The 13,299-nt window shown below is 42.3% G+C and overlaps 1 protein-coding gene across 3 annotated transcripts in view; it reads right to left on the bottom strand.

Moving 5' to 3' along the window:
• fnbp1l (formin binding protein 1-like) overlaps positions 1-13,299 on the bottom strand; it is a 213,416-nt gene that overhangs the window by 35,656 nt on the left and 164,461 nt on the right. For all 3 annotated transcript variants that reach the window (XM_072574649.1, XM_072574647.1, XM_072574646.1), the window contains exon 6: positions 12,241-12,345. In XM_072574649.1, the coding sequence (XP_072430750.1) occupies positions 12,241-12,345 (105 nt within the window). The remainder of the gene's footprint in view (positions 1-12,240; positions 12,346-13,299) is intronic.

A 13,299-nucleotide genomic window follows, 5' to 3' on the forward strand; every position in this document is an offset into this window, starting at 1 on the left:
GATGTACTGGACCAGTCAATTGAAGGTGGTTTCTCCTCTCTTTTTGACAGGTTTCATTTCAGTAAACCTCCCACCTTGGTCTTAGCTACAAATTATTAAAGCTACAAGTGATTAAAACTCAACAATGTTGTCAGCAAATTCCACCATCTGACTAGAGATATTTGAATCCAAGACTGCAATTGTGTCAAAGTTAATAGGTCAACCAAAACACAGCCTTTCAGAATGCTTATATTAGATTTCATTTATTTTTAAATGGATAAAAGCATTAAAACAAAAATATACTTAACCCACTATGCAAGAGATCACATTGTCGCATTTTTGAGTATGGACTGAAAATTAGAAAAATCAAATCTGTTTTGAAAAGGGGGAGAATGTATAAGATGTTTGCAGCTTTGAAAAAGCATCTGAGATAATATCGCGTTTTGGGGACATTGAGTCAGATCAATTGGGCTATTAGTTACTAGTTCAGGTCAGCTCAGCATAGTAACAACCCTCTAGTTGGTCAGAATTCAACTTAACACATTCTTTGAAGGGAACGAAACTAAGATAAGCATGAAGACCTCCAGAAACTCATTTGAATAATATTTCTCGCCTCTCTTACACGGAGGCTTTTCTCTCCAATTTTCTGTTGAAAGAACAGAAAAATGATACTTGGAGATACAGAAAGAAACAATTCTAAAATCCCAAGGCAATCAGAAAAATCCTGGGGTCCAACCAAACAACAAGTAAACTTACAGACTGATCATCATGGAGTAGGTAACAAACATCAAAGAATCAAAGGAATTAGGAAACCAACACATCTAATTTTGTGATTTGGACTCCCTCTGCTCCTGATATTTGCCTTTTTTTCTTTTTTAATGTCTTTGCAGTGTTTGTGAAAATTTTAAAAAGGACTAAGTTTAAGATATATAATTCAAAATCCTATTCTTTTACTGTCTTATTGAGATTAAGAGTATTATAAAAAATAGAGCTTTTTCTGATCATTACTGAAGAAACTTGGTATGGTTTGCTTTTATCCCTGGTATCAGTCAGTAAGAGGCAAATTAGGATTTTTAATAGTTTCATTAAATACCCAAGGTTGAGACAACTCAATAGTAAAGCTCGATTTCCAGTGCACGACCCAGTGAGTTATGTTAAGTTTTAAGGAGGACCAGGAGGCCAAAGTGTTAAACAGCAGGAGCTTTAATATGAGGATGCTCACTTTACGAGCAGCATAGTTACAGAGTGTGACTTATCTGCCCAAAAGTACTTACCGGTAGCGGGCAGCGGTGTTTTTTTTCACTCTCTTCACAGAAAGAGCGGGAGCAGCAGGGGGAAGTGACGACGACCAGAGAGGCAGCCGGGAAGGAAAACAGTGAGTATAAATACTCACCCTTCGACGCTAACGGTCATTTTGATTGCGAGCAGCAGCTAAGGTAAGACTGTTTGTTTTAAAAGTACTTACCGGTAGCGGGCAGCGGTGTTTTTTTTCACTCTATTCACAGAAAGAGCGGGAGCAGCAGGGGGAAGTGACGACGACCAGAGAGGCAGCCGAGACCCGGAAGCAGGTAGAGCGTAAGCTTACCTGGGTAGGTTTGTTTCCCCTTTAAAAGCGCGCAGCTGAAGAACCCGAGGCACTACGGAGGTAGTGCCTCCCACCCGCCCTCCTCCTCTAACCTAATAATAAGATCCGTTGTGGTAAGGAGGTAAGTGCCGAATTTTGCTTGTTGTATTCTTTAGACCCAGTTTTTTGTTTAAAATAAAGGTTAGCTTTAGAGGGATGGCAGTGAAGGCAGTGCAATGTTCCTCCTGCAACATGTATGAGGTGAGGGATGCCATGGACGTCCCTGCTGATTATACTTGCAGGAAGTGCACCCATCTCCAGCTCCTCCAAGACCGTGTTAGGGAACTGGAGCTGGAGTTGGATGAACTTCGGATCATTCGGGAGGCAGAGGGGGTCATAGATCGGAGCTATAGGGAAGTAGTAACTCCAAAGATGGCAGATAGATGGGTGACAGTGAGGGGGACTGGGAGGAAGCAGCCAGTGCAGGGACCCCCTGTGGTCGTTCCCCTCAAGAACAAGTATACCGTTTTGGATACTTGTGGGGGGGACGACTTACCAGGGGTAAGTAACGGGGCTCAGGCCTCTGGCACGGAGCCTGTCCCCGCTACTCAGAAGGGAAGGGTGGAGAAGAGCAGAGCAATAATAATTGGGGACTCGATAGTTCGGGGCACAGATAGGCGGTTTTGTGGGAACGAGAGAGACTCACGTTTGGTATGTTGCCTCCCAGGTGCAAGGGTACGTGATGTCTCTGATCGTGTTTTCCGGGTCCTTAAGGGGGAGGGGGAGCAGCCTGAAGTTGTGGTCCATATTGGCTCCAATGACATAGGTAGGAGGAGTGCTGAGGATGTTAGACAGGCTTTTAGAGAGCTAGGTTGGAAGCTCAGAGTTAGAACGAACAGAGTTGTTGTCTCTGGTTTGTTACCCGTGCCACGTGATAGAGAGTCGAGGAATAGGGAGAGAGAAGAGTTAAATGCGTGGCTACAGGGATGGTGCAGGAGGGAGGGATTTCGGTACTTGGATAACTGGGGTTCTTTCTGGGGAAGGTGGGACCTCTATAAACAGGATGGTCTGCACCTGAACCTGAGGGGCACCAGTATCCTTGGGGGGAGGTTTGCTAGTGCTCTTGGGGGGGGTTTAAACTAACTCTGCAGGGGCATGGGAACCCAGACTGTAGCTTTAGGGTGCAGGACCTGGAGTGTAGGGAGGTTAGGAATATGGCATCAATCTTAAAGGAGGGTGCCTGTAAACAGAAGAGTGGCTTGAAGTGTGTATACTTTAATGCCAGAAGTATACGAAATAAGGTAGGTGAACTCGCAGCGTGGGTTGGTACCTGGGACTTCGATGTTGTGGCTATTACGGAGACGTGGCTAGATCAGGGACAGGATTGGCTGTTGCAGGTTCCAGGGTTTAAATGTTTTAGTAGGGTCAGAGGTGGGGGCAAAAGAGGGGGGGGGGTGTGGCTTTGCTTGTCAAAGATAGTATTACAGCGGTGGAAAGGAAGATGGACGAAGATTTGCCATCTGAGGTAGTTTGGGTTGAGGTTAGGAATAGGAGAGGTGAGGTCACCCTGTTAGGAGTCTTTTACAGGCCTCCTAATAGTCCTAGAATCGTTGAAGAAAGGATTGCGAAGATGATTCAGGAGAAGAGTGACAGTAATAGGGTGATTGTTATGGGAGACTTTAACTTTCCTGATATTGATTGGGAAAGCTATAGCTCAAGTTCGTTAGATGGGTCAGTGTTTGTGCAATGTGTGCAGGAGAGTTTCCTGACACAATATGTAGATAAGCCAACAAGAGGTGAGGCCATACTGGATTTGGTTCTGGGTAACGAACCAGGCCAGGTATTAGAACTAGAGGTAGGTGAGCACTTTGGGGACAGTGACCACAATTCGGTGATTTTTACTCTAGTGATGGAGAGGGATAAGTGTGTACTACAGGGCAAGAGTTATAGCTGGGGGCAGGGAAATTATGATGCGTTGAGGCATGACTTAGGATGTGTGGATTGGAAAAGTAGATTCCAAGGCAAGAGCGTAATTGATATGTGGAACTTGTTCAAGGAGCAACTATTGAGTGTCCTTGATAAGTACGTACCTATCAGGCAGGGAGGAAAGGGTCGTGTGAGGGAGCCGTGGTTTAATAAGGAGTTGGAATCCCTTGTTAAATGGAAGAGGGCGGCCTTTGTAAAGATGAGGCGTGAAGGTTCAATAGGGGCGATTGAGAGTTATAAGGTAGCCCGGAAGGACCTGAAGAGAGAGCTAAGAGCAGCAAGGAGGGGACATGAAAGGTCCTTAGTTGGTAGGATTAGGGAAAACCCGAAGGCTTTCTATAGGTATGTTAGGAATAAAAGAATGACTAGGGAAGGAATAGGTCCAATCAAGGATAGTAATGGGAAGTTGCGTGTGGAGGCTGAAAAGATTGGGGAGGCGCTGAATGAATACTTTTCGTCAGTATTCACTCAGGAACAGGACATTGTTGTCGATATGAATACTGAGGCACGAATAAGTAGAATGGATGGCTTTGAGATATATAGAGAAGAGGTGTTGGAAATTCTGGCAAGGGTGAAAATAGATAAGTCCCCTGGGCCTGATGGCATTTATCCTAGGATTCTCTGGGAAGCAAGGGAGGAGATTGCAGAGCCATTGGCCTTGATTTTTGTGTCCTCTTTGTCGACAGGAGTAGTGCCAGAGGACTGGAGGCTAGCAAACGTGGTTCCCTTGTTCAAGAAGGGGAGTAGGGATAATCCTAGTAACTATAGGCCAGTGAGTCTCACTTCTGTTGTGGGCAAAGTCTTAGAGAGAATTGTAAGGGATAGGATTTATGCACATTTGGATAAGAATGATGTGATCAAGGATAGTCAGCATGGTTTTGTGAAGGGCAGGTCGTGCCTCACAAACCTTATTGAATTCTTTGAGAAGGTGACTAAGGAGGTAGATGAGGGGAAAGCGGTAGATGTGGTATATATGGATTTTAGTAAGGCGTTTGATAAGGTCCCCCATGGTAGGCTACTGCAGAAAATACAGAGATATGGCATAGAGGGTGAGTTGGAGGTTTGGATTAGGAATTGGCTCTCTGGAAGAAGACAGAGGGTAGTAGTTGATGGCAAAGGTTCATCTTGGAGTGCCGTCACTAGCGGTGTTCCGCAAGGATCTGTTTTGGGACCATTGCTGTTTGTCATTTTTATAAATGACCTGGAGGAAGGGTTAGAAGGTTGGGTGAGCAAGTTTGCGGATGATACGAAAGTCGGAGGAGTTGTAGACAGTGAGGAAGGATGTGGCAGGTTACAGCGGGATATAGAGAAGCTGCAGAGCTGGGCAGAAAGGTGGCAAATGGAGTTCAATGTAGCTAAGTGTGAAGTTATTCACTTTGGTAAGAGTAATAAAAAGATGGATTACTGGGCTAATGGTAGACTACTTGGTAGTGTGGAAGAGCAGAGGGATCTTGGTGTCCATGTACACAGATCTCTGAAAGTTGCCACCCAGGTAAATAGTGCAGTGAAGAAGGCATATGGCGTACTGGCTTTTATTGGTAGAGGAATTGAGTTCCGGAGTCCTGAGGTCATGCTGCAGTTGTATAAGACTCTGGTGCGGCCGCATCTGGAATATTGTGTGCAGTTTTGGTCGCCATACTATAGGAAGGATGTGGAGGCACTGGAACGGGTGCAGAGGAAGTTTACCAGGATGTTGCCTGGTATGGTAGGAAAATCCTATGAGGAAAGGCTGAGGCACTTGGGGTTGTTTTCATTGGAGAAAAGAAGGTTTAGGGGTGATTTGATAGAGGTGTACAAGATGATTAGGGGGTTAGATAGGGTTGACAGTGAGAACCTTTTTCCACGTATGGAGTCAGCTATTACAAGGGGGCATAGCTTTAAATTAAGGGGGGGTAGATATAGGACTGATGTTAGGGGTAGGTTCTTCACTCAGCGAGTCGTAAGTTCATGGAATGCCCTGCCAGTAGCAGTAGTGGACTCTCCCTCTTTATGGGTATTTAAGCGGGCATTGGATAGGTATATGGAGGATAGTGGGTTAGTGTAGGTTAGGTGGGCTTTGATCGGCGCAACATCGAGGGCTGAAGGGCCTGGACTGCGCTGTATTCTTCTATGTTCTATGTTCTAGTGTCATTGCATCACATGATCATATTCTTAAAGTGTCATTTCACAAAGCTTGCCCAAATGTGCAACATCCCTCCCCTTTTATTATACATCAGGATTTCCTGCAATGAAAACATTCACAATACTTACAATCAGAAACAGTTGTCTGTAGCTAAGACATTCTGGGGAAAGTCCAATCCTGTGTGTCTGTTGTGCCCCACAGGCATCTGTTTATTTTTCTCATTGGTTTTAAACCTCTGGTGTTTTAGGTGGACTAGGAACTTTATCTGTTATTGTCTTTTCCTGAGACAACTGAGTGTTCAGAGGTTCACACGTCATGGCATTCTCCACTAAGCTACTGTCTCCCTCCGATACTCCAGTACAATTGTTTATTTTATCATTCTGTCCTCAAGTATATCCAGGTCTCTATTTGGCAGAGTTCTATGTTGATCTTCAAAGAATGTTCCCTGGCATATTTGGTCTGGTTGCCAAGAGATGATCTGCATGTCTTCTCCATACCATATTGTCTCTTGATGTATGGTATAGGAAAGTGGTCCAGTCTGTTCCACAACGATGGCTGGCATACATTTACCACCTGTAGGCCAACACTTCTTAACCTTTATGAAAAATCTAACATTTGGCCTAGGTCTCTCTTTGGAAAACCCAATTCAGATGTTTCTTGTCAACAAAGTCTTTTATCATGGGTGGTTTTACAAAATCAGATACTGTATGCAACTGACACTTTACCATGAGCAAATGCTGGAGAACTTTGAATCATCAAATGGGTTGGATTACAGAACCATAGAATCCCACAGCACGGAGACGGGCCCTTTGGCCCAAACTAGTCCATGCAGACCAAAATGTTCATCAACGCTAACACCATTTCCCTGCACTTGGCCCATATTCTTTTAAATCTTTCCTGTCCATGTAATTGGCCAAATGCCTTTTAAACATTGTTAATGTACCCATCTCACCCACTTCCACTGGCAGCTTATTCCATATGCATACCACCCTCTGTGTAAAAACATTGCCCCTCAAGTTCCCTTTTATTCTTTCCTCTCTGTCCTTAAACTGATACCTTCTAGTCTTTGATCCCCAGCATGGGAAAAAGACTGAGTGCATTCACCCTATCCATGTCTCTCATGATCTCAAACTTCTGTAAGAATAAGTCCTGGCTTGTCCAACCTCTTCCTATAACTCAGACTGTTGAGCCCTGGCAACATTCTTGTAAATTTCTCTACACGCTTTCTATTTTAATAGCATCTTTCCTATAGCAAGTTGACCAAAGCTGAACACAACACTCCAAATGCAGCCTCATCGACATCCTGTACTACTGAAACATAACTTTCCAATTTCTATACTCAATGTCCTGACTGATGAAGGCCAGTGTGCCAAACTAGCACTGCCCTGTCTACCTGTGACTCCACTTTCAGAGAACCATGTAATTGAACTCCAAGGTCCCCCCTATTCCACTACACTCCTTATGGGCTTACCATTCACCACGAAACTCCAACCTTGACTTGACTTTCCAAAATGCAAGACCTCACAGTTATCTATATTAGACTCTATTTGCCATTTCTCAGCCCACTTCCTCAGCTAATCAAGATCCTGCTACAATTTCTGATAACCTTCCTCACTGTCCACAATACTGCCTATTTTAGTGTCAGCTGCAAATTTACTAATCATACCTTGTACATTTTCATCCAAATCATTAATATAGAAAACAAACAGCAATGGGTCCAGCACCAACCCCTGAAGCACTTCACTCATCACAGGCCTGCCGTCCAACAAGCAACCTTTCACTACTACCCTCTACTTCCTATGAGCAATCCAATTCTGAATCTAATTTACCAGTTCCCCCTGAATTCCATGCGATCTAACCTTCCAGAGCAGTCTACCATATGTCCTGGTAACAAAAAAAATGGTTCAGTCTTTTGGATCATGATTTTTGCTCTTAAGTCACCCGAAACAACAATTTAATTGTCTGAACAAAGCTTCTTGCCAAACCATTTGGTCCAATTGCATAAAGAGCTGATCATACCTTGCAATACTTCGCTTGATTTTCATCCTTGACATTCAATTTGACAGATCTTCTCCATGTTGCCCACATTCCCATTGAAAACAAAAACTTGTTTCTTTAGAATTTGTGACAGATTGAGTCTTGGAATCTGACAAGCAATTTACTTCTGTGTGATTGAACTTGATTTTCTCCAACCACATTTTTCCTGATAAAGCCAGAAAATTTCTTTTGATAACATGCAAGGACAAACTTTCAGACTGACTGTATAGCTGAATATTCACATTGACACAACCCTTTAACAAGTCACCAGTTTACTTGTATATAGTCTTAGTACAATTTTTGAGGGTTGCAGCACAATGTGACTGAGCTACTATCACTTCCAGGCAACCACCAGTCCGGTGTCAACCTCCATTCTTGTCAGTTTGCCATTAAGGAAAGGAGTGACTCAGCATCAGTTGGCATTGCTAGCAATGGCCAATATATTTAATAACAGCTCCTCTTTGGACGGAGTGTCTGGGCTTTTCTCATGCCCTTAACTGTACTGTGCAGATTTTCTTTCTAGTCTTCATTTTCTATATTTATGCCATATGTTGTTCATGTTTCTTCCTCAAACATGTTTGTTCAACTTTTCCTTTTTTGCCACAGTGTCTGTATATAGCTTTATACAGCTTTATCCTGAAGGAGGGTTAACCCAAAATGTTGATTTCTCTACCTCCTGAGGCTGCCTGGCTTGCTGAGTTCTTACAACCTCCTGCCTGTCTACTTTGGATTCCAGCATGTGCAGTTTTTGTCGTCGCTATAGCTTTATGAACAGCAATTTACTGCCACGTGAGCTGTTTTTCCATATCAATGGTAGCTTGGAGTCTGCATGGCTGCTCACCTTTTAGCCACCATCCTATGTACTCTCATATCAGAGCACAGATGTTGAGCTTCCAACAAGATTGCTTTGTCCAGTGCTTTAAGTCTAGGTTGTAAACTTGTTCACTGAGCTGGTAGATTTGTTCTCAGACATTTCATCATCATGCCAGGTAACATCATCAGTGAGCCTCCGATGAGCGTTGGTGTAATGTCCCACTTGCTATGAATCTGTCTCGGTTTGTTGTGGTGGGCGATATCGCTTCTGGTTCGGTTTCTGAGAGGTTGGTATATTGGCTCCAAATGGATAGTTTCCTGCCTGTCAGTCCAATGTAATGTTTATTGCCGCCCTTGCAGGGTATTTTGTATATGATGTTCATTCTGCTGATTGTTGGTATGGGGTCCTTTAAATTCATCAAGAGCGGTTTCACTGTGGTGGTAGGTTTGTAGGCTACCATGATGCCTAGGGGCCAGAGTAGTCTGGCGGTCAGCTCACGATGTGTCAAATTTAAACCACCTCTCAAAACCCTACAAGCCAGAAGAACAGCAGAACAGAACCACTCCAGAATGCTACAAAAAGTGATAAATGATGCCGACAAATACGAACAAGAAATTTTGCACCAAAAGACTATGTACACGAACACAAACGACCATGAATGGACAAGTACACTAGTATGAACCATCAACACTAAACAACAGTAGACCAAGACAAAGAAAATACTAGCCCTATAAGAAAAATTGGACAAGCTCACGCACAGCAATAACACAGCCAATTCAGAAACTTGCATAAAGAACCTGTTGGACCGACCACTGTCAGACACAGAATAGGCCGCCCTAGTACAAGGGACGAACTTCAACCAATATTGTAATCCTACCGGCAGACAAAGGGCACATGACCTTCACCCTGAACAGAACAAGATACATTGAAAAAACAAACACACTACTCACAGGTACCAACACCTACCAGCAGGTGGCGATAAATCCAAAAAGAAAACAGCACGTAAACTATATAACAACAAACCCTGAGAAATCTTCACAAGACAGGTGAAATTAACAAGACAGACCTCCAAAGAATGAAACCAGAAGGATCCAACACACTTCGTTTCTACGGATTACCAAAAGTATGTAAACAAGGGTCCCCCCATAGACCCGCAATCTCACTTCCTGGTACACCGACATACAGACGAGCAAAGGAACTACAATGTAAACTGAAACACCTAATAGAAGAGTCAAATCACTCCATCCAGGAATTCCTAAACATCAAAGACACCAAGGTAGAGGATGACAAGGTCATGGTTTCCTTCAACATGACGGCCCTACTCACATCAATAAGCACCACCCTAGCCAAAGAAACACTGGCCTCACTGCTAGACAAACCAAGGACACAAACACCTGACAGCACCAACTCCATCAGCAAGGAAGCATCCTCAAACTAGTAGACCTGTGCTTAAGAACTCACTTCACCTTCAACAGCAAGCTCTTCAAACAAACCAATGGAACGCCTATGGGATCACCAATATCAGGACTCTTAGCAGAAGCAGTTATACAAAAGGTGATAACAATAAGTCCTTCCCACGATCCAGACCAAGCTTTGGGTCCGCTATGTGCAAGACACCCTTGTCATCACAAAACGCAACAAATTAGAAGAAAGCCACAAACACAAACAACATCCTGACCGGTATAAAGTTCACCAAGGAGGAAGAGAACAACAACAGACTCCCCTTGCTAGCCGTCACAGTAGAACAAAAAGCCAGTGGAGAGCTGCAGACCAGCGTCTACAGGAAAAGCACACACACTGACCAGGTACGCAACTACAGAAGCAATCATGCCAACACCCACAAATGGAGCTGGATAAGAATATCATTTAAACAAGCCACAACACACTGCAGCACCCAGGAACTAAGAGAAGCGGAGGAAAAACACCTACGTAACATATTCAGGAACGAGTGTTCGATAAGTATAGTCCACCAATTCCGACAAGCAGACCTAAACATGCCCAGAGACTCTAGTCACCCTGCCATACATTAAAGACAACTCAGAGAAGACGAATAGACTACTCCGGCCCCTAGACATCATGTTAGCCCACAAACTTACCACCACACTAAAACAGCTCCTGATGAATTTAAAGGACCCCGTACAGAGGAGTTGTTACTCTCTGGGTAGAGTACATGGCGAGCTTCTTCTGCACTGTTTACAGTTTCCCTTGGATCTTTAAAAATTATTATTCAGTGATTCATCCAGTGGATCTCAGAGCAGTTTTTAATTCCATCCTTAACACCTTCTTGTGTTAAGTTCCAAGAAGGACAAGGAGGCTGAAGCACTAAACAGCAAAAGCTTTATCATGGAGGTGTTCACCCCAAAGGCAACAAGGTTAGAGTGCTGCTGGTCCACCAAAAACTGAAGATATCATTATTAAATCATACGATCAAACTCAAAGTGACAGTCCACCACACTTACACAAATGCATAAAAGGTCTTGTTAACAAACGTTAACTTAGGAAATCATGGTGAACTGAGTTGGAAAAAATGGGTTTTGGCAGTTCTCATTTCTACTTGCTTTTGAAATACAGTGGTATAATATTTTTCTAAATGATGTGCTACCAGTCTGAAAGAAAAAAAACTATGCCAAGAAGATTTTTATTTAGCAGCTAAAAGTGATACTTGGTGATTGGCATCTTCACTTAAAAAATGACTGAAAATCCCAACTTCGGTCCGATGTTATTTGATAGGACATCCAAAAGATTGCCCAAAGATCAAAAGGTCAAATACTCAAGCTGGTTTCTTTATGTGAAAATTCAATTTTAACTTTGGATAATCATTAATACTTGAACTTTTTCTCAACCTTCTTAGCAACTGCGACTTTGCTAAGACAGTCTGTTTCTCAAAGTTTCATGTAAATGGCTGCATCTTCCTGTACCCCTGCATGCATAGACAAAAGTCTTTGATCCTTTGTGCACAAGAAAGAGAAGCAACAATGACTGCATACATGGTAGAGTCTCTTTTTGTTCTGCAATGGTCACTGTTCTTTTCTTTACAGGGATAGTTTTGCGCCTGTTTCTTAGTGTTATCTAAAGCAGCTCCACATCAGAAATAGGAAATGTAAGAAGCACGCAATTCAATCGATGCAATTACCCTGTTCACAATGGCTGCATTCTTGAAAGCCTCCTGTGGCTGTTGTGACCAAAGTATGTTACAGACGCCATACTGAGGTCAGCATTACTTGACAAACCATTTTAGTAAACTTGTACCACCTGCTATTAAAAAAAGTACTTGGAAAACCTTCTCCCTTGGCATTTTTCCTCAAAATGTCTAATATGCACAAAATTTCAGGTTAAAAACAGAATCTCAAAATAAATTGTATACTTGTTTGTACTAAATAAATTGCACGTGGTATATTGTTCCAACAAAATCAATTGTCAATTTTCCAAAGTCTTTCTTCTGCAACTCTGAAAGGAAGCTATTTGTCCATTAACGTACCCCTGTATCATGTCAACAATACAGGAAACCTATCAATGCTGTTCCATGGTGAATTAAATACACACTACTAACTTTGGTTCCAAATTCACTAATCTCCATTCACCACCTCCCTATCCTTCATCAAAGTAAATCCTATCCTTCAAAAGTCATAACTGACAAATTTGAATATGCAGAAGAACCAGCTTTGAAATAACTTTGAAATGATCTATATGTATTATATATATATATATATATATATATAGAAACAACAAATTTCTAACCTTTTCAACATCTGCTTTTGTTGCATTATGGTCTGAGTCTAGTCTCTCGTAACACAGTTGCGCCTTCTCAGTCTCTTTGCATTCTCTCTCAAACTTCTTTTTACTCTGAAAGGAAAGGGGGTAAAAAAAAATTTGATGCATACTTCCAATTCAAAGCTTCCAATCAAGTTTTGCAAGTTGCCGATTCATTAAAGTGATGCTTACCTGGAACTTTGCAAAATCTCAATGAAATGATCTAAAAGTATAGTAAATGTTCGGAAACAATAAAAGTGCTAAACCATTCAATTATAAAGTTAGGATTTATTTGAAACTAGATATATCTTTCTAAAATAAACCAAAATTATGTGCGGACAAAACCATTTAAATTTTAGCTTTGGATAATAGAACTTTAAGCTGGCAATCAGGTCTTCATTTTATGTTTATATCTGCAATTAGTCCACGGGGCCAGGCCAAGTTTTTTTTCCCCAGATTAAGCTGTCACAAGCATTTATGTTTGGAAAACAAATTACTAAAATAAAAGTACAGCTACAAAAAATTCTCATCTTGTTAAACAGCTAGCATTAAGCCATTTCTCAAAAGACTGATTACAATAATCTGCAGAAGAGCATAACTGCATGAACAATCCAAAGAAAAGCCTAATCATGACAAATGGGGCATATAGTTAAAGGGTTCATTAAAAAAAATTAGATCTAAACTGATAAGTCTCAAGTCCCAGCACATCATTCTAGGGGGAGATTTTAACTGTATCATGGATCCCACAGTAGACAGGTTGCCCAAAGATTCCTCGAGACACTGTACAAACTAAACAGTTAGTGGGAGTGTGTGGGGAATTAGGGTTGGAGGCGTCACCACCCTACAAGTAGGGATTTTACGTTTTCTCCAATCTGCACAGATGTCACACAAGGATTGATTTTTTTCTGACCCCTGCGGTAACCCTGGATCTGGTGGCATCTTGTACGATTGATAATATTACCATCTCTGATCATGCTCCAGTAAAATGGTAAAATCAAGGACGTTACAGTGGGTTCGAGGTACTGGCGAATGGATCCCTTTATCCTC

This window comes from Chiloscyllium punctatum, chromosome 7 (assembly GCF_047496795.1).
Source record: "Chiloscyllium punctatum isolate Juve2018m chromosome 7, sChiPun1.3, whole genome shotgun sequence".
NCBI lineage: Eukaryota > Metazoa > Chordata > Chondrichthyes > Orectolobiformes > Hemiscylliidae > Chiloscyllium > Chiloscyllium punctatum.